Genomic DNA, 23563 nt, shown 5'->3' on the forward strand with positions numbered 1-23563 from the left:
GATTTTGGAGTTTTCATGCAAATTTTTTTTGTAGTTTTTCATGTTATTATTTTACATGGGTTGTGGGCACAAAGCAATCCTCCTTAATAAATCTGACAATTATCTTCACTCAGGACATTTTTAATAACACACATTAAAAAAAACTATTCATCTTACAAATTGTTCCACAATCCAAACATACAATAATAGCTTGGAGCACATTTATAAAATAAAACCAAGCTCAGCACCCGTTGCACAGTGGTTACAGCGCCTGCCACACGCACAGAGGCTGGCAGGTTCGAACCCAGCCCGGGCCCGCTGGACAACAATGACAATTGCTACAAAAAAATAGGCGGGCGTTGTGGTGGGCACCTGTAGTCCCAGCTACTTGGGAGGCTGAGGCAAGAGAATCGCTTAAGCCCAAGAGTTGGAGGTTGCTGTGAGCTGTGACGCTACAGCACTCTACCCAGGGCGACAGCTTTAGACTCTGTCTCAAAAAAAAGAAAAGAAAAGTTTTCAATGAAGCCATGAGCTGCCCAGTGACCAGCTTACAGGACGTTGTGGAACACAGAAAGGCGTTGAAGTCTTTCCTTTTGGATTAGACAGGGACAAAAGAATGCTCGGACTCAGGCCCTGACAACAGGCAACGCCCCAGCCCTAAGCTCACCCACTTTAGACCGCGTGGAAACTAGGGGCCAAGAGGACAGACACCGGCGCCCCAGAGAAATGCAGGGTGCGAAGAGACAGCCTGGCTGAGGAAACCCGGGCCACGCCCGCGAACACTCCCACCAGCCCCAGGCTCTCGGTTTCCTACAGACCCCTCCCGCTATGGCTCTGGTTTCTCAATCGCCTCGCACAAAGCGGAAGTGACGTGCCCTGTCGCACCCGATTGGCGGAAGCAAAAATTGCTTTGCGGCCGATACGGAGATTGGTTTTCTTTTGGCTTCCGCTCTTGGTCCATGTGAGAAGTAGGTTGCTGAGATGAGCATGAACCGAGCTGCGGAAAGGTGAGGAATAAAGAGGGGGTGGGGGTGGGGTTCTGGGTCTCCTTGAGGGCCAGGTTCCCCAGCTTTTGGGAAATGGGCGCTGCCTTTTAACAGACAATGGTTCCCCTCCCTAGACGTTACTATTGGTAACCTACTGGTTACTATTTTCCGTGACCCATCCTTTCTACCCCATTTAATTTAATTTAATTTGCTCATTCCACTCTTCAGCATTTTAGAAGCATCCTTGTGGTCCTGATGTGGCCTCTATGTCTCCAGCTAAGTTAATATGTTGCCACTTTCCTTGTCACGTGACCCCTTTTCCTGCCTATGCTGCGGCCCGGCTTAACTCCGCGCAGGCGGTTGTGGGGGTTATAAACCCTACGTCTTGTAAACCTTTGCTGATTGGTATCGTTCACAACGTTTTCACTTTTGTGATGTTTCATGCCCCCGCCAGAATTAAATGTAATCCGTTTAATAATGTTTGCCTTGCAAATACCAATACGTCCTGTTAGATAACAGACGTTATAATTTGTTTGCGGGTACCAATCTCCTCAATTAAAAGCACCAACCTTGCCAAGCAAGCCGCAAGAAGAATGGTTTACTTAACTGCTTTGGATCAATTCCTTGTTTCCCCCTTCCCGGGAGCAAGTGGTTAAAGTGACACTTTTGAGGAGGCTGCACCTAAAGGGTGTCTAACATGTGGAGGATGCTTAGAAATAATACGCATGAAACTGCCTTATCTCAAGGGCCAGTATCAGCGTCCTCTGCCACCTCAAACCCTAGAATCTGACATTTTTATAGCTTCCCAGAGGCCAGTAGGAAAGGTGCCAAACACTGCAGTGTTAGAGCTTTTTCAGATAGTTTCGAATGGGTTACAACTGCTGCTCACCTCTTAGAGGTAATATCTGACTTTGGTTTAAATTCGATGTAGACAAATTTCCAAAGACGTTCACTCTGTTTTTTTTTTGTACATCTTTCAAGAGTTGGGGCTATTATGTGCTGAGAACTGAATGTTTTAATAGACTAGAAGTTTTCCAAATGCTACTATTTCTCTCTTGCCTCTTTTAACAGCCTCCTGGCTTTGAGCCAACATGAAGAACTAGTGGATTTGTCAAAAGACTACCCCTCGAGTCATAGTGAAGATGAGGTAGGTGACAACTGCTAAAACTGCCCTCAAAATCAGAGTAGACAGTACAGTGTATTTCTGGAAAAGAAGGGGATGGTAACATTGTATATATTTGTTCATGTCTTTCAGATTACACTTACTTAGTGACGTACAAAATATTGTATGAAGTGCTTTGGATATTTGAAGTCTGTAATTACAATCACTGTTATCAAGTCTTTTAAGTATAGTTCATGAGACCAAAACACATGGTCCTTGTCACATGATTTCCCCATTTCCCAAGTTTGGATTTCTATGGAGAGTTATTTAATTATCTGACTGAAATATACATGTATGTATTTTTAAGCTGGATCTCCAGCAGATGTTACAGGAATTCTAATTCTTTATTCCCTTAACAAAACTGCTTAAATTGTTTTTTCTTGGGTGGAAGCATACAGCATACCTGTTTCAGTAACAAGGAGGGTTTTTTTTAATTGTTTCCTCCCTAGGAATTGCTACCTTGGTGATTGTGACTATGACTTATACTGTATATTAGGGGGGGTTGTATCAGATCACACTGTATATTCTATACAGAAATATCATTCTCAGCCCTTTTTGTCCCAAAACAAGTTAGAACAGAAGCATGGCATTAGTTCCCAAGTTACTAAGGATCTGTGTTTCTTATAATAAAGAGTTTGGATTTTGAAACAGTTCTTTCAGTTTGAACTAGAATGCCTGCACACCAGACCTCATCTGATTCCCAAGTTATCCACTGATCAAAAGAATGAATGAGAAATTTTATATAGGCCTCAATCTTCATGTTGTCTTTTCCCACCCTTCATTATTCTGATGGGTTTTTCCTTTTCTGTGTCTAGGGGGACAATGATGGAGAGAGAAAGCATCAAAAGCTTCTGGAAGTGATCAATTCTGTTGGTGGAAAGAATAGGTAACATTCCCATCAGTTTGGGCAGATTGTAACTAGCTGCTTCTTCCATGAGACTTCTCTGCAGCTAACATTTATTGAGTGCCTAGTGTAAAGATCTTAATACCATTGCTTGGCATATAGTCAGCATTATGTAATTGTGAGCTTTATTATCCTTACCGCTATAATTGTGTTAGGCCTTCGTGCATTTGAATTGTTAGTTCGCACTTACAGTCTTTTGGAGCATTGAGTAGGCGTTACTTATTCCCATTAGAGAAGTTAATTGACTTACCCCCTTGGTCACCTGGCTCCCAAGTGGCAGATTCAGTTGTGTTTGAATCCAAGTCTGTTGTGTTTTCCACTATGCTTACCTTGTATAACCTTGTGTTCTTGAGGGGCTGAGTTTACATAAAGAGAAGAGATGAGGATTAGACTACCAGGTCCAGATTAGAAATAGGTATTTCTCGTTTGCTTCATGACAAAACCTGACCCTAGGAAATCAAAAACCTAAAGCCTTGCTTGAAGAAAGAAGTTCCCCTACAAAATGTATCCATTCTTATTGTATTGTTTTGCCTAATTTCAGGCAGAAATTGGCTGAGCGATCTGAGGCTAGTCTGAAAGTGTCAGAATTCAATGTCACTTCTGAGGGTAAGTTGAACAAAGAAAGATACCTAAGTGTGAAATTTGTGGAGTTCCAAAAGCACAGTGGTCACCTCATCCCCCCAGGAGCTGTCTTTGATGTAGTTCATGATTCATACCATAAGTACCTAGAAAGGTGAATGAGGAAGGGTAGTCAGATGACCTTGAGTTTCTTCCATTTCTCAAAGAAAGCCTGGAAGGCAGTAGTAGTCAGGGTTTCCTATGGAGCTTGATGAGATACTTTTGGCATAGAGGCTGACTTTTACTAGCTTAGTCATGTTTCATAATTGCATAGCTCTTTAGTATTCACAATTTCATTTTTATTTCAGTTCTCTCACAATGCTTTGAGTTAGGACAGGTAAATGTTTTCTTCAGCTGGAGTTCAGAGGTCAAGTTACCTACTCAAGGACCATCACCTAGTACAGTGTTTCTCAACCTTTTTTTCTTTAGACTTTTTTTTTTCTTCACTGCCTTCCTACTACCATAGGAAATCAAATACTCAGGAATAAGATTTTTTGGATAGCACTGAACTTTATAGAACTTTGTAATATCTGAGATTTTTTTTTGAACTTTGTAATATCTGAGATTTTTTTCAACCCCCTCCCCAACCAATTTCCACCCCTGGGAAGAGGGGTACAAAATCACCCCTATTAAGAATGCATTCTCACCACACCTATGGTGCATCTTACAAGGGTACATGTGAAACTTACTAAATGTAGAATGTAAATGTCTCAATATAATTAAGAAAATGCCAGGAAGGCTATGTTAACCAGTGTGATGAAAATGTGTCAAACGATCTATAAAACCAGTATATGGTGCCCCATGATTGCATTAATGTACACAGCTATGATTTAATAATAAAAAAAGAATACATTCTCCACAAGTATAGTGTAGGGAGGGAGAGGGGAAAGGAAGGAGAGTGATTGGCTGGATCTCACCTAATGTGCACAATGTGAGGGTGTTCAGCATGCCTCCTGTAGTTCAAGCTACAACTTGAACTTTACCCCAGAAACGAAAACAATGTAACTTAAATATCTATACTCTATATGAGTCTGAATTTTTTAAAAAAAATTTAAAAAATATGTTCTCTAGGGGCAGCTCCTGTGGCTCAAGGAGTAGGGTGCTAGCCCCATATACCAGAGGTGAGACGGGTTCACACCCAGCCCCAGCCAAAAACTGCAACAACAACAACAACAAAAAATACGTTCTCTAGTAAGTGTGACAGAATTGGGATTTTAGCCTAATACCAAGTCTAGATGCCAAATCATTTTTACCCTCTTCACAACTTAGGCAGCTGAAATGTGTTTTGTTTGTCGTAACTACTGATACAGCCTCTCAGAACAAGTAACAGTATATTCCAAGCATATTAATTCAGAAATCTATTGTACTTCTATGTATCAGTAACTGTTCTAGATACTAAAGCTACAGTGATAGTTAAGATATGATCTCAGAAGGCTTATATTCTAATGAGAGGAGACAGTGAATTAAACAAGATGGTGGATCCTAGTACTTTGGGAGACTGAGGCAGGACGATCACTTGAGGTCAGAAGTTTGAGACCAGCCTGAGCAAGAGCAAGACCTCATCTCTACAAAAATAGAAAAATGAGCTAGGTGCAATGCTGTGCACTTGCAGTCCCAGCTACTTGGGAGGCTGAGGCAGGAGGATCACTTGAGCTCAGGAGTGTGAGGTTGCTGTGAGCTATAATGATGCCACTGTACTCTATCCCAGGCAACAGGGTGAGGCCTTATCAAAAAAAAAAAAAAATGATTCGAGAAACTAGCTACTTTTAAATTGGTTAAGATCATTGAAGAAGCAAAATTTGAGATCTTAATAACAAAGTCAGCCATGCAAAAATAGATGAAAGCAGGTGGCGCCTGTGGCTCAGAGGAGTAGGGCGCCGGCCCCATATACCAGAGGTGGCGGGTTCAAAACCCATCCCCTGCCAAAAAAATAGATGAAAGCATTTCAAGCCAGGGAATAACTAGTGCAAAGGCTTTGGGGAAGAAACAACTGTTAGATGAATAGGAAGAAGGGCCACGTGACTAGAAAGTATAGTGGAGAATCGGGAGTAACATGAGGTTGGAGAGGCAAATAGGGACCAGATCCCCTAGGGCTATGTTGATGGGATTCCAGGTATAATATGGAGTCTCTGGAGGATTTTCAGCATGATCAGACATGCTGTGGTTTGTATTTTCAAAAAATTACTGGCCACTATGTTAAGAATGAATTGGGGCCGGCGCCTGTGGCTCAGTGGGTAGGGCGCTGGCCCCATATACCGAGGGTGGTGGGTTCAAGCCCAGCCCCGGCCAAACTGCAACAAAAAAATAGCCGGGTGTTGTGGCGGACGCCTGTGGTCCCAGCTACTCAGGAGGCTGAGGCAAGAGAATCGCCTAAGCCCAGGAGTTGGAGGTTGCTGTGAGCTGTGACGCCACGGCACTCTACCGAGGGCGATAAAGTGAGACTCTGCCTCTACGGAAAAAATAAAATAAAATAGAGAATGAATTGGAGGCTTTGCGCTGATAGCTCAGTGGTTAGGGCACCGGCCACATACACCACATGCAGGAAGGTTCGAACCCGGCCCAGGCCTGCTAAACAACAGAGATAACTGCAACAAAAAAATAGTTGGGTGCCTGTGGTCCCAGCTACTTGGGAGTTTGAGGCAAGAAAATCACTTAAGCCCAAGAGTTGGAGGTTGCTGTGAGCTGTGAAACCACAGCACTCTACCGAGGGCGACATAATAAAACTGTCTCAAAAAAAAAAGAATGAATTGCATTAGGGTAATGTAGCAGAGTGATGGTGTTGCCATAGTCATGAATAGGGGATTGAAGTAAGAGAATTATTCTTGATTCTCTGCATATTTGATATTCTACAAGCATTTTCTACTGAGGCTACTCCCTGTGTTATATTGAGATTTCACCTCACTTCAGTCTGACCAAAAAGTTTGGCCTTTCTGTAGGATCAGGAAGAAAGCTGGTCCTTGCAGATCTGCTTGAGCCAGGTAAAACTTCATCCTCATTGGCCACTGTGAAAAAGCAACTGAATAGAGTCAAATCAAAGAAGACTGTGGAGTTACCCCTTACCAAAGAAGAGGTTGAAAGGGTAAGTCACAGAGAAAATGGTCCACTAAGGGGAAGAAGTTGAAATGACAAGGGAAAGTGGGGTAATAGAAGAGCAAAAGGGGAAAGGCTTAAGAAATGTGAAAAGGGGGAGTTGTTATTTCCCCATCATGGACAAGATTAAAAACAATTAGGGGAAAATGTAGTCCTGAGAAGTAAGAGGTAATCTCTAGCATCCTGAGTCTGTCTTGGGCTAAGAAACATTGCCTCTAGTTCTTGTTAGTCCTTGGAGTTGGATGCTTAATTTTGTGGCTCTCTCCTTTTATGGACTTTGCCTGCTTTAGATCCACAGAGAAGTAGCATTCAATAAAACCTCACAAGTCCTCTCCAAATGGGATCCTATCGTCCTGAAGAACCGGCAAGCAGAGCAGCTGGTTTTTCCCCTGGAGAAGAAGCAGCCAGCATTTGCTCCCATTGAACATGTGCTCAGTGGCTGGAAGGTGAGTGCAACAAAAAGAAACTGAACCTGGGAAGGTGATTCATTGTCAGTCATGCAATACACAGGGGCTCTGTAGTCACTTTCATTTGCTTTTAGTATATGGTATTTGGCTATTTCCATTTGTGTTAAAATATCTGATTGCCAGTATAGAGGGAACATAACAATATTTTCTTTCTTATATTCAAGGTCATCAAAAGCACTTTTAAAACCACATTCTAATCCTAGGAAAACTGGGAACTGGATAGCATTAATGATGCCTTGAGATATATATGCAACAGAACCCAAAGTTTGCTTATAAAGGAGTACCACTTTGAAAAATGTGTTGCTACTAGTGACTAGAACTTCAGCAAGTAACTCATAATGACTGAGCCGCAAGGGGCAGAGGGGAGGTATTTTAGAGCTGGGTTTCCCAAACACTGACCCCTGACAAAGTTTTTATCCATCTGAACCAAAAGAATAATTCTGAGTATGTTTGTTTGGTACGCATCAAATGTTGCCAGCTCTTCTTTATTATGAGGTAATCCTTTCTACTTTAATGATCTTGATATCCTCTTTTATGAAATTATGGTGGTAATAAATGATGGAGTTGGGGGTGGAATGGTAGTTAGGCTTTTGGCAGAATTAAAAGTTGGTAATCGTATATGTTTGTCCCTAAAGTCTTCAATTTTTAGTCTATGAATGACTGCTTTAGAGCAGCTAGCCTACTTTTCCAATACACCATTGGTATGGAGTCTATAATGGGATTCTCTGTCTTAAATAGAAGAATGGCAAAAAACAGTAGTGCCCGAGCCATGAATAGATGCCTTGTTTTATGCTTCTCCTCTGTGCTTTCTAAAAATCCAGAGAATGATAGTATCTTATGTGCTGAGAAGTTTACCTAAAGCTAATTAAAATAAACATTGATTGCCACTATAGCTAGAAATTGAGCAAGTAGTAACTTATTAAGGGGATAAGCTCTGTTTCTGATTATGTTGTTGAAGTCACTACCATTCTCTTTCTAGGAGGCTTCCTTTTCCACATGAAAAAGAGATCAGGTTTAAAGTGTGGCTGCAGAATGAAGGGAGACTTTAGGAAAAAAAAATTTAAGAGGTAATACAATTTGTAGGATTCAAAAATAAAAAGCATAGAAGTTATGTAGTGAAGTCTGACCCCACCCCTGTGCCCTATCTGATCATTTTTACCCCCATGCTCACCCAAAAGTAACCACTGTTATAAGTTTTTGTTATTGTTGTTGACTTAACAGTTTTATTTATATATTCATGTTTACCTCCTTTTTTAATCAAAAAATGGTAGTACGCACTGTTCTGCACCTTGCTTTCTCCAGATACCAGTGTAATCTTGGAGACAGCAGGAGAATACCAAGTTTGTTATTAATGATAAGATGGTGGGCTAGGCGCCCGTAGCTCAGTGGTTAGGGCACCAGCCACATACACCTAGGCAGGCGGGTTCAAACCTGGCCCAGGCCTGCTAAAGAACAATGACAACTACAACCAAAAAATAGCCGGGCGTTGTGGCGGACGCCTGTAGTCCCAGCTACTTGGGAGGCTGAGGCAAGAGAATCACTTGAGCCCAAGAGCTGGAGGTTGCTGTGAGCTGTGATGCCACGGCACTCTACCGAGGGCAACATAGTGAGACTCTGTCTCAAAAAAAAAAAAAAAAAATGACAATATGGTGGTAGAGGAGGGTACACTAAGAATGGCACAGCTTCTTCAAGACAGAGTGGGGCCAGATGCTATACATTGAATATAGTGTACCATTTACTTATTCTGAGATTTATTTTTGAAAAATTATGCCAATATGGCACAGAGGAAATGCAAGTGCTAGAAATGATGTATAATAACTTATCACCTTCTTTCCATTATGTGTCTACACTAGCATTTCCTAAAGTGTTCTCAAAACCTTAGTCTCTCAGTAAACGCACAAAATAAGCCCTCACAAAGGGGATCGGGGTGCTAGAAAAGCTGCATGTCCCTGCTGGAAATTAGAGAAGCACAGCATAGCATTTTAAAGGCTGTGAAATTGTGGTGAAGATACCTTTCGGACCTAATCTAACCAGGGTATACAAGCTGGTTTTGTTAAAACTTGAATAAATTGGATTTCAGCTTTAAAAAATAAAGTAAGCCTTGTTGTTTGATGAGGAATGCATGTGGGGAAGAGCTAGTATCCAGTGCTGCCTCCACTCTCTCACTGTCTTACCTGACTGCCCTGTTGAAACTTCTCTCAAAGGGCACTACCGAAGGGCCTCAAAATTGCCAGATCCTAAGCCCTCTTAGTCTTTAGCCTATTTTACACCCTTGGCACATCACATTCTTAAAAACTCTCCTCCCGTAGTGTCTGTGACATACTCTTGGTATTTTATTTCTCTGACTTTTCTTAGTCCTTTTTATTGTTGCTCTGTAAATTCCATGACTTTCAACCATTCCCAATCTCTTCTTAACCTCCAGCCCCATATTCCATATACCTAGCAGGACACCTGGATTTCCATATGCACCCTAAACTTAGTACAGTCCAAACTAAGCTCTCGGTTTCCTTCCCCCAGGCTCCCAAAACATACACCACACCTTCACTCTGTAACTCAATTAACAGCCCAACTCCCTACCCCAGTCACTTAGGTTGGAAACTTCAGTCATCTGGTTCCTGCTTGTCCCCTTAACTGCCCTCTCCCCAGCCCATACCATGGGCTAATACTGTAAATTCTCTCTTTAATAGCTCTCGGATCATGTTGCCTCTTCATTTTCACTTTCATTGTCCTAAAGTACTTATCCTTTGGAACTGTATATGTATCCTCTCTACAATCACTGGGTTTTTCTTGCTGAAACACAAGACTGTCTCTCCTACTTAAAATCCTTCAAAGGCTTCCACTTACAGAATAAAATAAAAGCACCCATCATTTTAGCTACACTGGACAGCATGTTCTCTTACATACAGTCAGTTTTTGAGATAAAGTCTCACTTTGTCACCCTCAATAGAGTGCCATAGCATCACAGCTCACAGTAACCTCAGATTCTTGGGTTCAAGTGATCCTCTTGCCTCAGCCTCCTGAGTAGCTGGGACTACAGGTGCCCGCCACAACATCCAGTTAATTTTTCTGTTTTTAGTAGAGACAGGGTCTCACTTTTGCTGAGGCTGGTCTCAAACTCCTGAGCTCAGGCAATCCACCTGTGTTGGCCTACAGAGTGCTGGGATTATAGCCATGAGCCACTGCACTCAGCCTACTCAAATACAATTTAAAAAGTCACTTCCCCTAAGCCTTACCCACCTCCTAGTAAGAATTTATGACTCTCCCTTTGTGATTACCCCTATAGAATAACATTTAATGTATTAAGTTATGTTGTTAATGTTATATGTATCTCTTTGCTCTGAAAGGCTATGAGCTCCATGAGGACAGGAGCTATCTTAATCAATTGTGTATTCCTAGCACCCCACACAAGTGCCTAGAAAGTCTGCAATCAATAAATGTTTGTAAATTGAATTGAATTGAAGGGAGATCACAACATAGTAATATAAATCACTGTACCCTATGATTGATCACTGCTGCAAATACCAAAAATGGAAGAACATGTACCTTTACTATTCAGTGGAATAGGTTTATGGTTAAATCAATAGCACCATGTAATGTGTGATGATGTATGTTTATGTATTTGTCCAGATATTTGTAAGTTTAATACTGACCATGATGTATATGACTATTGAAAAAAACCACACATAATGTGTGTGTGAGGTTTGCAACTGCCTCTTTTGCCTAGGGCTGTCTTTGTGCCTTGCGAGAGTGGGCTGTGGCATGATTGGCCTGATTATTTTAGCCATCCTCACAGTATCAGTCAAGCAGCAAACTAGGGCTTTTATGAACATGTGAAATATCTGGTTCACATTTAATTCATTTCATACATAAAACAGACACTTTGCCTAACATGCAAAATGAACTGGAAACTGAGGAATTCGAGCCAGAGTTAGAAAACAGAGTTTGAACTGTCAGAAGCAGGCTAATTACATTGAAGGTCATATTTTAAGGCTATGTCTTTTTGTGCCCAGGAAATTAAAACACATACCCTTAAGCTAAATTTGTACAATGTGCCAAAGAATGTTATATTTTTCTTGTTTCCTTTCAACAGTAATGAATGATACCAGGAAAATACACATACATTATTTGTAGCAGTTGGCTATGATTTGAAAAGTGGAGGTTCCCCTCTGAGCCATTGTTTAGATCTATTTCCTGGTTATACCATCAATGCCAAATAATACTTACCTTAAGATCTAACCTCCCCTTCCTTCTAGAATTTTTTTTTTTTTTTGAGACTGAGTTTCACTTTGTCGCCCTGGGTAGAGTGCTGTGGCATCATAGCTCACAGTGACCTCAAACTCCTGGGCTCAAGCAATTCTCTTGCCTCAGCCTCCCAAATAGCTAGGACTTACAGGTGCCTGCCACAAAGCCCAGCTATTTTTTAGAGATGGGGTCTCACTCTTGCTCAGGCTGGTCTTGAATTCGTGAGCTCAAACAGTCCACCCGCCTCAGCCTCCCAGAGTGCTGGGATCATAGAAATATTCTTAAAAGGAGGCTTATAGTGTGAATCTGAGATTTCCTAACTATAAGGCAATAGTTAGGTGCTTCAAATATACAGTATAAGGACTAATTAACTATCAACACTGTTGTTAAGTTGGTACTGCTGTTCCTCTCCTACCAGCATTTACCTTAAGGGCATCCTGCTTAGATTCTTAAGAGAATAGAATTCTGTTTTACATATACAGTAGAACCTCCTCCATAGTTGACCACCTCCCTACATTAATCACCTCCTAAAGTTAACCTAATTTTCATAGACCAGACATGCACCACATGAACATATCAATACAGTAGGTCTAGTTCCTTAGGGTGACTACCTCCATGTATCAGCCATACATTACAGTCCCAAAGGTGGTCAACTTACTATATGGGTAACCTAAAAACAGAGTGATTCTCTTCAGTAATATTAGAGTAACCTCAAAATTTGTTTGTTGAAGTTGTCTTAGATCAGAATAAAATAAGGTTTTATTTACACAACTGAACTGTAAACCAAAACCCCCTTTTACTGTAACAGCCAATCCCATCCAGTTAGTGATTCCAATTATAGTTTCATAAATTAGACAGTCATAGGAATGACTATAAAAGAAAGAGAAAGCTATAAAAGCATGGCTTAAGACTCAGAATGTTTTGTTATCCCCTTAAGGCAAGAACTCCCCTGGAGCAGGAAATTTTTAACCTCCTCCATAAGAACAAGCAGCCAGTGACAGACCCTTTACTGACTCCTGTGGAAAAGGCCTCTCTCAAAGCCATGAGTCTAGAAGAGGTAAGTGTCATTGGATCTTCAATATACCCAGGCTTGCTATGCTTCTCCCAGCATTTGCTGCCCTCATAGTCTAAGAGCCACTGTTAATGTCACTCATTCATTGTAGGCAAAGATGCGCCGAGCAGAGCTTCAGAGAGCCAGGGCTCTCCAGTCCTACTATGAGGCCAGGGCTCGAAGAGCGAAGAAAATCAAAAGCAAAAAGTAAGGAGGCCCTGTGAACTGTCCTTTGGTTCTATGGGAGAAAGTGATGTCACTAGTCATAATTAATTCTTAAGAGAGAACCTTTTATGTGGTAAGAAGAGTCATATAAAAGTCCAAAATAGGAGTGACTAGCCTTTTTTCCCCTAAAACAACTTCATATAGTTTTACCTAGTTCAGTAACATCCTCTCCTCTGGTTTTGGCTTTCATTCTTGGTTTTGCCAAAGAAAAGTACTGTTCGGTTACTTTCTGTTTCCCTATATCATGGAGTGGTTCTGCAGAATAAGCTCTTACTTCCACAGCTTCCTTCCTGCCTTTTTGCCTCTTTGAAATTCATTCTACTCTTCCCTTTGGCTATAGAAGGAAAATGGACTCTGTGGGGACCAAGAATTCTGGCATTTGTCTGATGCCCCAAACTGGCTCCCTGTGGCCAACTAGCTCTATGATGTCCATTCGAGCCCCTTGCTTAGAGAAACCTTTCGGGTGGGACGGGCACTTGTGCCTATGGCATCAGTGCTTCAGCTAAACCTCTGAACTCTTTCCTCCTACACCTTCTCATCCTATAGGCATCACAAAGTCATGAAGAAAGGAAAGGCCAAGGAAGCCCTAAAGGAGTTTGAGCACCTGCGGAAGGTCAATCCGACTGCAGCCTTGGAAGAACTGGAAAAAATGGAGAAGGCCAGGATGATGGTGAGACTTTCTCTAACCCTTCTCACCTCCATTCCTTTGAACCAGCTTTTCCTGGAAGGTGCTAGGGATCTCATACTGTCTTCTCTTTCCAGGAGCGAATGAGCCTTAAGCACCAGAACAGCGGGAAATGGGCCAAGTCAAAGGCAATTATGGCCAAATATGACCTGGAGGTAAGAGACCATCAAGGTGAGAAAAGATTTGGAATTGGAGGAGAGAGAGGAAAATCAGTCATTAAGGATGCTAGCAGAAACAAGGTTGGGGAAGATCCAGGAGGATGGATGGAAAACAAGCAGTCTAATAAGGCATCAGGAAAATCTCTAAGGCGGAGAGGACAATGACCAGGAACAAGGTAGAAAAGGAGAGATGAAAGGGAAACAGCATTGAAGGCCAAGTCCAGCAAAGGGGAGAGGAGCTTTTATTTTATTTTATTTTATTTTTTTGTAGAGACAGAGTCTCACTTTATCGCCCTCGGTAGAGTGCCATGGCATCACACAGCTCACAGCAACCTCCAACTCCAGGGCCCAAGCGATTCTCTTGCCTCAGCCTCCCGAGTAGCTGGGACTACAGGCGCCCACCGCAATGCCCAGCTATTTTTTGGTTTGCAGTTCAGCCGGGGCCGGGTTTGAACCGGCACCCTCGGCATATGGGGCCGGCGCCCTACCGACTGAGGCACAGGCGCCGCCCAAGCTTTTATTTTTTAATCTTGTGTTGAAACCTTAAGGGCAAAGAACTTGTTTTCCATTTTATTCCATAGCTACTAATACAATATTGTATGTGCAGTTGAAATCAGTAAGAAGCAATAAGAAATAACTATTAAATCAAGATGAAACAACTTTAAGAAATGGACCAGCCTGGTCGGGCATGGTGGTGCATGCCTATAGTCAGAACTACTCAAGAGACTGAGGTGGGAGGATTCTTTGAGCCCAGGAGTTCAAGACTGCTCTGAGCTAAGATGGCACTGCTGCACTCCAGCCTCAACAACAAAAAGAAACCCTCCCTGTCTATAAAAGAAAAAAAGAGGCTAGGTGCAGTGGCTCACACCTGAAATCCTAGTACTCAGGGAGGCCAAGACAGGCGGATTGCTTATAGGTTCGACACCAGCCTGAACCAGAGCGAGACCCCATCTCTAAAAATATCCAGGCATTGGCGGCGCCTGTGGCTCAGTCGGTAAGGTGCCAGCCCCATATACCGAGGGTGGCGGGTTCAAACCCGGCCCCGGCCAAACTGCAACCAAAAAATAGCCGGGCGTTGTGGCGGGCGCCTGTAGTCCCAGCTACTCGGGAGGCTGAGGCAAGAGAATCACTTAAGCCCAGGAGTTGGAGGTTGCTGTGAGCTGTATGAGGCCATGGCACTCTACCGAAGGCCATAAAGTGAGACTCTGTCTCTACAAAAAAAAAAAAAAAAAAAAATTATATCCAGGCATTATGGCAAGTGCCTGTAGTCCTAGCTACTCGGGAGGCTGAAGCAAGAGAATCACTTGAGCCCAAGAATTCGGGGTTTCTGTGAGCTATGACACCACAGCAGTCTACCAAGGGCAACAAAGTATAACTGTCTAAAAAAAAAAAAAAGAGGGTGGCACCTGTGGCTCAGTGAGTAGGGCGCGGACCCCATATACTGAGGCTGGTGGGTTCAAACCCGGCCCTAGCCAAACTGCAACAAAAAATAGCCGGGCGTTGTGGCGGGCACCTATAGTCCCAGCTACTGGGGAGGCTGAGGCAAGAGAATCACCTAAGCCCAGGAGCTGGAGGTTGCTGTGAGCTGTGAGGGCACGGCACCCTACCAAGGGCAATAAAGTAAGACTCTGTCGCTACCAAAAAAAAAAAAAAGGAAAGAAAGAAACAGACCAAGAAATGTGTTAGTGTGGTTATTAATGACAAGGCTGTTGTGCTTTCTCCAGGCTCGGCAAGCTATGCAGGAACAATTGGCCAAGAGCAAAGAACTGATGCAGAAACTCCAGGTAGTCTCAGAGAGTGAAGAAGAAGGAGGCACAGAAGAACTCCTTGTCCCTGATGCAGTAAATGAAGTGCAGATGAATGCAGATGGACCAAATCCCTGGATGTTCAGGAGTTGCACCAGTGACACAAAAGAGGCTGAAATCCAGGAGGACCCTGAACAACTGCCAGAGCCTGTGGCCCACAAGATTTCCGAAAGTGAGGGAGATGAAAGACCAGTTGCAGAAGAAATGTTGTTAAAAGAATTTGAGGAAAGGCAATCCCTTAGAGAAATGTCTGAGCTCAACCAGGAAGGCAGTCAAGAAACACAAGGTAAGCTGTGACGAAATGGAAGGAAGAACTTCATAGTGCTCTGAATGGACTATGAAAGAAAAGTGTCCACCTACACATGCTGCATAGTGATTAGGCCCTGGGGACTTTGAAGAGTGAGGGCACTGGGTCCCTAAAGAGAAATTAGATTCATAATAATAGGTGTTTAAAAAGCAGTCATCTGCATGGCTGTGCAGTGTGTTCAGACACATTTTCTGCTCTTGGGGGCTTACAGTCTCCAGAAAGATATAACAATAACCGTCCTTAAAGTAAGGGCATGATTTAGCATTCTTGGCACCTACAAACCAGAGAATAAAAGGTACAATGGGACAGCAAGTCTGTTCACATTTATAGGCATAGAAAGGTGGACTTTGAGACATTAATGAAACTTCTCAAAATTGCTGGAGTTTTTGTTTTGTTGGTAAGTAGAAGTGGCTTTTTCTTTTTTTTCTTTCTTTTTTTTTTTTTGAGACAGTCTCACTCTGTTGCCCCAGGCTGGAGTACTGTGGCATCAGCCTAGCTCACAGCAACCTCAGACTCCTAGGCTCAAGCAATTCTTTTGCCTCAGCTTCCCAAATAGCTGGGACTACAGGCACCGCCACAATGCCTCCTTAATTGTTTCTATACTTACTAGAGATGGGGTCTTTTCCTTTGCTCAGGCTGGTCTCAAACTCCTGAGCTCAGGCAGTCCACTCACCTTGGCCTCCTAGAGTACTAGTATTATAGGACTGAGCCACTGTGCCCAGTCATTTTTTGCACTTATTGCTGGTTTAGATGTGTCTATGGGGTGAGGCTTTATGGGAATGAATGGCTCCACAGGCTACCTGGTAAATTAGAATTGTGACCCCATGCTCAGACTCTATTTGTGTATTTTCTAACTGTTATCTTGAAGAGATTTTATATTAACAATATTAGTACCCTTGAGATTGGTCAGAGAGCTCCCATTCTGGGGATAAACCAGAATATTAAAAAACCTTAGGAGGGGCGGCACCTATGGCTCAAAGGAGTAGGGCGCCAGCCCCATATGCCGGAGGTAGTGGGTTCAAACCCAGCCCCAGCCAAAAACTGCAAAAAAATAAAAAATAAAAAACCTTAGGAGACTACCTACATTCACAAATCACCTGGCTATCTGGACAGATTCTCAGGTCTCATTTGGTTTCACACAGGAATGCATTTAGATGAAAGGAAAAATCTGTTTTTACATGGTAAAAATTAATTTCTTAAGACCTGTTAATTTGGAATATGTTATAGTGAGCTTTACTTTAAAGGTTTCAGCTAAAGATTTCTGGGATTAATAGTTACAAGTAGCCACTTCTGAGAGGATTTTGGAGAGTAGCACTGCAGGCTGAGATTGTGAGGCAGATCATATACAACCACAGGACCCTAGCAGCATTCTCTTGAGTCTTTTTTTTTTTTTTGGGAGACAGAATCTCACTATGTCACCTTCAATAGAGTGTTATGGCATCACAGCTCACAGCAAGCCCAAACTGTGGGCTTAAGTGGTCCTCTTGCCTCAGCCTCCCAAGTAGCTGGGACTACAGGCGCCCGCCACAACTCCTGGCTGTTTTTTGTTGCAGTTGTCGTTATGATAGCAGGCCCGGGCTGGGTTCAAGCCTGCCAGCCTCTGTGCATGTGCCAGTGCCATAACCACTGTGCTATGGGTGCTGAGCCACTCTTGAGCCTTCTTAACTGAACTGGCCATCTAGCTAAATGTATAGAACAGTTGGTTGCAGTCTGAAAGTGGATTTGGATTTCCTCGGATAATAAATATGTAGAATTTTCCCAAACCTTACAACAAAGAGTGTTCTAAAATAATAAGTCATGGACTCCAATCAAAATGAGCATACCTTGACTCTTGAGAAATAAACATATATGTGTGTCCAAAGGCCAGATCTGAAGAGCTGCAATGGATTTAAGCCAAAGCTTAGAGAACAGGATAGACTTGGGAGTGAAGGCAACTTGAGTCAGTACAAAGGACAGTTTATGCTCTGTTTTTTTTTGTTTGTTTTTTGTTTTTTTTTTTTTTTGGCTGGGGCTGGATTTGAACCCACCACCTCCAGCATATGGGGCCGGCGCCCTACCCCTTTGAGCCACAGGTGCCGCCTCAAAGGACAGTTTAGAAGTCTGCTGCTGCCATGTTTACCTTCAGGCTTAGTGGTATTTGAGACTTAGTGGTATTTGCTCAGATGTTGCCAGTGACTGGAGGGTGCAAGCTACATCCACTATTCAAAAGCAGCTACTTCATTTGTTTTTGACTTGGCCATAGCAGATTATTAAAGATAGGTAGTGGGAAGGCCAGGTGTAGTGGTTCACACCTGTAATCCTAGCACTCTAGGAGGCCAAAGCGGGTGGATTGCCTAAGCTCACAAGTTCAAGGTGAGCCTGAGCAAGTGCGAGATCCCTCCTCTGAAAAATAGCTGGGCATTGTGGCAGGCACCTGTAGTCCCAACTACTTGGGAGGCTGAGATAAGAGAATCACTTGAGCCCTAGAGTTTGAGGTTGCTGTGAGCTATGACACCATGGCACTCTACCGAGGGTGACAAAATGAAACTCTGTCTCAAAAAAAAAAAAAAATGATATGGAGTGCGAATTCTTTTTTTTTTCCCCCTCCCCCCCCGAGACAGAGCCTCAAGCTGTCACCCTGGGTAGAGTGCTGTAGCATCACAGCTCACAGCAACCTCCAACTCCTGGGCTCAAGCAATTTTCCTGCCTCCGCCTCCCAAATAGCTGGGACTACAGGTGACCACCACAATGCCTGGCTATTTTTTTGTTGTCGTCGTTGCAGCCATCATTGTTGTTTGGCAGACCCAGGCTGGATTTGAACCCACCAGCTCAGGTGTATGTGTCTGGTGCCTTAGCCACTTGAGCCACAGGTGCCAAGTCTGGAGTGCGAATTCTTGAGTCAAGATAAAACAATCCTGGATAAGGTTTTTTTATAAGTAGTAAAACAAATTCAGAGGCCACCTATTAAAATGGTTTTTGTTTTTCAATTTGGAACTTAGGGCAGTCTTCCCTAGCAGAGTTTACTGTACAGAAAAATTTAAGCAATAGTACCAGTTAAATAGTGAGTCATTGCCAAAGATTGGAATAGGACCCAGGATGTCTGCATCCCAACATGCTCCTTTTAACTACTAAACTCTATTGCCTGCCATTTGACAGGTCATGACTGGTGACCTTTCAAGGAGATCCAGCTTACAGAATCTTCCTCATTTGTCATTGTTAGAATGTGTTAGGTGGTATCTAGTGCACCCAGTGGATGCTCAACAAATGCAAAGAAACTTCCCAATATCTTTTTTCTGATGGCTTTCACCTTCCCCCTACAGATTCTAGCAGCCAGGAGGTGCTGTTTGAATTGAGAACACTGTCTCTGAAGTGCAGGAAAAAACATCAGTCCAGGAAGCAAAACACAAGTTTGCTGGGAACTGTTCCCCAGGTCCAGAGAGAGGAACCTGTCCCTGAAGATGAAGAGCCCCAGTTGTTTCAGAGGCCAGAGAGAGTACAGACTCTGGAAAAGCTGGAAGAGCTGGAGAAAGAAGGATGTTTTCAAAATCAGGAGCTTCCCAGACCTGTGTTAGAAGGGCAGCAGTTGGAGAGGAACTTAAATACTCAGCCCGGTGGCCCTAAGAAGAAAAAGGAGGAGCAAATGATTGACCTGCAGAACCTCCTAACCACAAAATCTCCTTCCATGAAGTCTTTAGCAGTTCCCACAACAATAGAGGAGTCGGTGAGCAGAGCCAGGGTCATGGGCCATTGTGGGGGATCGGAGCTGGTGCAGAAAGTATCCTTGGACAAGGAGTAGTGAAGCTTTATTTCACTGAGGATACTTTTCAGTAATTGAAAGGTCCAGAATAGTATGGGGTCAGGCTGGTCCCAGTGACATTTTTAATAGATGGAAATATGTGGATACTGCCAAGGCCCCCACATCCTAAATCCTGAGCTACCAAAACTTGTCTGATGTGGCTCTAAAACTGTCCTCAGAGGAAAGCTCTGACCAGACCCCAGGCGGGACAACTCAAAGGTGAGTCATTGAGCAGTTGGCCAGGGTTTTATTCAATGGGATCTCATGTGGTCAAGGAACCTTTTATTTTTTTTTTTTTTTTTGAGACAGAGTCTCACCATGCTGCCCTCAGTAGATTGCTGTAGCATCATAGCTCACAGCAACCTCCAACTCTTGGGCTTAAGGGATTCTCTTGCCTCAGCCTCCCAAGTAGCTGGGACTGCAGATGCCTGCCACAACGCCCGGCTGTTTTTTTTGTTGTTGTTGTCATTGTTTAGCAGGCCTCGGCTAAAACCCGCCTGCCTCAGTGTATGTGGCTGGCACCATAACCACTGTGCTAAGGGCACTGAGCCCTGTCTTTTGAGGGATACAAGCTAGAGGAAGCCCACATTCTGGCCAGGCTACTTGGAGTCCTGCTACTAACACAGACCATTCCTTCCTCCATCCTGCAGTTCCCTTACTGAAAAGTTTAAAATTGTGTCATGATAATGAGCTAGGAATACTTACCCTAGGGAAAAGAAAATTAGAGCTTGATTGGCTGCTGATTGGTTTAGACTGCAAGACCATCATTGTTCACCAATTCCCCCTAGGGGGCGCTAAAGTGTCACGACCTAAAATTCAAGGGTGCTTGCTATGAACCATGGCTCATTAGGCAAGCTTGTAGTTCTCACTCTTCTTTCTTCCCAGGAAGATAAAGCAGAGAGACACCAAAAGCAGATGATAAAGGAAGCTTTTGCTGGGGATGATGTCATCAGAGACTTCTTGAAAGAAAAGAGGGAAGCTATGGAGGCGAGTAGGCCAAAGGACGTGGACCTGACGCTGCCTGGCTGGGGCGAGTGGGGTGGTGTGGGCCTGAAGCCCAGTACCAAGAAAAGACGCCGGTAAGAACAAGGAAGAAATCCTATCAGAAAGGCACTTGGTTCTCTCACCTTGCCCTTAAGTGTCCTCCCTGTCCTTTTGATTAAGTCCTTAATGGTCCTAGTCAAGACATCCTGCTGTTTTGCTTTCCAGGTTTCTCATTAAAGCCCCTGAGGGTCCTCCAAGAAAAGACAAGAATTTGCCAAATGTGATTGTCAATGAGAAGCGAAACATCCATGCAGCTGCTCATCAGGTGAGTCCTTAGCTTTTTAGCTGCCTATTCTCTTTGCCTGGCTCTCTTGCTTGAGAGGAGAAATCTAGTGGTCTGTGGTCAAGAATCAAATCCATTGTTTTCACTGACTGACCGTGAGATTAATAATTCCAGATAGACTATGTTGTTTTAATTACTGACTGGAAAGATTTAGACTTAAAGGGTAATTTGGGCAGCAACAGTAAGCCTCCCAACTCTGCATTTTCAACTAGGATACTAGATAATTCTGATGCAGCTGGGTTTACCAAACTCAGAGTTACCATTCTGCAGGCTCGTATTTATAGTCACCTCCATAGTATCCCTTTTCTCGTTCAAGAAGTCTCTGATGACATAGGCAGGGGAAAAGGGTCCTTCACCAAGCCATGATTCCATGTAATAGGTAGAATATGGATCTCAATAAAAATCACTCTCCCCTTCCCAGGGTGATTAGTCTTTTGTTTTTTTGAGACAGAGTCTTACTATATTACTCTCAGTAGAGTGCTGTAGCATCACAGCTCACAGCAATCTTGTAGTAAGTTATACACTGCAGATTCCAGCATACAATAGAATAAAGTGCTTCCAGTTGGGGTGGTTGGGGAACTCCTGAGACTGAATACTTTGTCCAGGTGTTCTTTTTCTTTTCTCTTCCCCAGGGTGACATGCACTCATTTAGCCATGGACCCAAATAAGACATTCTCTTCACCTAAAGAGAATCTGTTTCCTTCACTACTGTCAAGACTACCAGATAGTACTCAGCTTCTCTTGAATGTTCCATTGGATATCTCCAAAGACTCCTACTGATTTTTACTCCCCCATTTTTTTTTTTTTTTTTTGCCTCCTCTGGCCACTAGGGAAGTGTTTAAAGATTGTTTAAATGTCTGAAGGTAGCAATGTAGTAGAGTACCAGGAAAGGAGAAGGAGCCATAGGTTCTGTTTTCCCATGCTGCTCCTAATTTACTTAGGTCAAGCACTTCCCTTCCCTAAGCCAGACAGGTCAAGGGAAATGACAGTTGCCAATATTTAGGGCCTTCCAGCTTTTTATTCTGTGATGCCAAAAGATGAAGCTAACTGTGACATCCTAGTAGATATCCAGGATTCAGTCTATCTTTGGGTACCTTAAAACATCAATTATAGGGTGGCACCTGTGGCTCAGTGGGTAGAGTGCTGGCCCCATATAGCGAGGGTGGTGGGTTCAAACCTGGCCCCGGCCAAACTGCAACAAAAAAATAGCTGGGCTTTGTGGTGGGCAACTGTAGTCCCAGCTACTCGGGAGGCTGAGACAAGAGAATCGCCTAAGCCCAGGAGTTGGAGGTTGCTGTGAGCTGTGATGCCACAGCACTCTACCAAGGGCCATAAAGTGAGACTCTGTCTCTACAAAAAAAAAAAAAAATCAATTATATGTATCAAGGAGAGGTTAGGAAAGGATTGAGAACATGAAGACGGTAGAAGTGTCATAAAATCCACAGGGATACACAAAAGCCTGGGTACTTCCTGCAGTCATGGTGTTATATAGGAAAACACGCTCTGGGACAGAAGCCTTGAGCCACTGTAGCTAGACAGATAATGTCAGAGTATTTTTTAATTCCAAATTGCTGGGTAAACCCAGGGGATCCTGAGCTAACTTAGGTTCATTTACTCCTAAAAGTCCTCAGGCAGATTGGGACTCCTAAGATTAGATGGGAGCACTAGGATGCCTTACCATCTCAGTAACTTAGTCACTGGCAGTTCTCATGTAGGACTATGACCTCAACCAAAACAGTACCTGACTTGAGTTGTCATTAGAGTATATAACTGCACCTCTGGCTAACACCAAGTCACTCTTCCTTCCTTTCCAGGTGCGTGTACTCCCATATCCATTCACCCACCATCAACAATTTGAAAGGACCATCCAGACCCCTATAGGATCCACGTGGAACACCCAGAGGGCCTTCCAAAAGCTGACTACTCCCAAGGTTGTCACCAAGCCAGGCCATATCATTAAGCCCATAAAAGCAGAGGATGTGGGCTACCGGTCTTCCTCCAGGTCGGACCTCTCTGTCATACAGAGGAATCCTAAACAACTCTCTGCATTTCACAAAAAGCAGTTAAAGAAAAACTCTATAGATTGAGTTGCTCCTGGAGGAGTGACATCTTGATGCCTGGGACCAGGAGCCCTGTATGCTCCTCCTTTGGCCCAGTTTTACTCTACTGCAGGATGGATTCCAAAAGTGGCTAAGCACACTGTGGGTATAGTTAAGCTGCATTTTAGAAATAAAGGCATTTTTATCTATTTAACTAGAGTATATTCTGTGTTATCCCCCAGTTGAATCATGTTTTTTAAGTCAGACACCTTTGGATGCTCCAGTGTACATTTCTCAAGTTGTACTTGTCAGCTTTACCCCTGCCCCTCATTTTCTTACCAAGGATTATGTAGTGGTCCTAAATCAGAATGAGAGAATGTATCCTATTCCATGATCTTAAATATAAATATGTCACATCATATGATCCACCATAGATAACTGCCAATTTGAAGAGTGAAAAAGTGAGTGATACAATGTAATGTATTTTAGCCTCTCCACCTAGAAACAGGATGTACAAACTCTGCATTTAGATTATGCCCCAGATGGATCCTAAGACCAGGGTGGTGCTGAAGCTGAATTCTGTCCCCACAAATCTAGCCAGTATTATTTACCTCATGTTTGTGAATTTCCCAGCTTACACAGATTGCTGTCCAGAGTATCTCATACTTATTTTCTCATAACAAGATAAGGAGGGTTTACCTTACTTTACAGATAAGGTAAATGTGATTTCAGAAATGAACCTC

At 43.1% G+C, this 23563-nt stretch overlaps 1 protein-coding gene across 1 annotated transcript; it reads left to right on the top strand.

Moving 5' to 3' along the window:
• The first annotated feature begins 870 nt into the window (after window positions 1–870).
• On the top strand, window positions 871–23029 carry UTP14A (UTP14A small subunit processome component). Its single transcript, XM_053580061.1, has 15 exons — window positions 871–986; window positions 2037–2112; window positions 2943–3013; window positions 3573–3637; window positions 6586–6728; window positions 7030–7185; window positions 12386–12505; window positions 12612–12706; window positions 13271–13394; window positions 13487–13564; window positions 15292–15658; window positions 18979–19379; window positions 20340–20533; window positions 20664–20763; window positions 22596–23029. Exons 1-15 carry the CDS (start codon window positions 961–963, stop codon window positions 22866–22868), a joined length of 2289 nt encoding a protein of 762 aa, XP_053436036.1. The 5' UTR covers window positions 871–960; the 3' UTR covers window positions 22869–23029.
• The last annotated feature ends 534 nt before the right edge of the window (window positions 23030–23563 follow it).

The sequence above is a fragment of the Nycticebus coucang genome, chromosome X (genome assembly GCF_027406575.1).
Source record: "Nycticebus coucang isolate mNycCou1 chromosome X, mNycCou1.pri, whole genome shotgun sequence".
NCBI classification, from domain to species: Eukaryota; Metazoa; Chordata; class Mammalia; order Primates; family Lorisidae; genus Nycticebus; species Nycticebus coucang.

Bases quoted from the DNA above. Each gene is read 5' to 3' on its own strand.
- UTP14A (XM_053580061.1), top strand. From the start codon at position 961: ATGAGCATGAACCGAGCTGCGGAAAG. The intron at 3,014-3,572 runs GTAACATTCCCA...GCCTAATTTCAG, and splicing joins TCTGTTGGTGGAAAGAATAG to GCAGAAATTGGCTGAGCGAT. The intron at 12,707-13,270 runs GTAAGGAGGCCC...CTCATCCTATAG, and splicing joins AAGAAAATCAAAAGCAAAAA to GCATCACAAAGTCATGAAGA.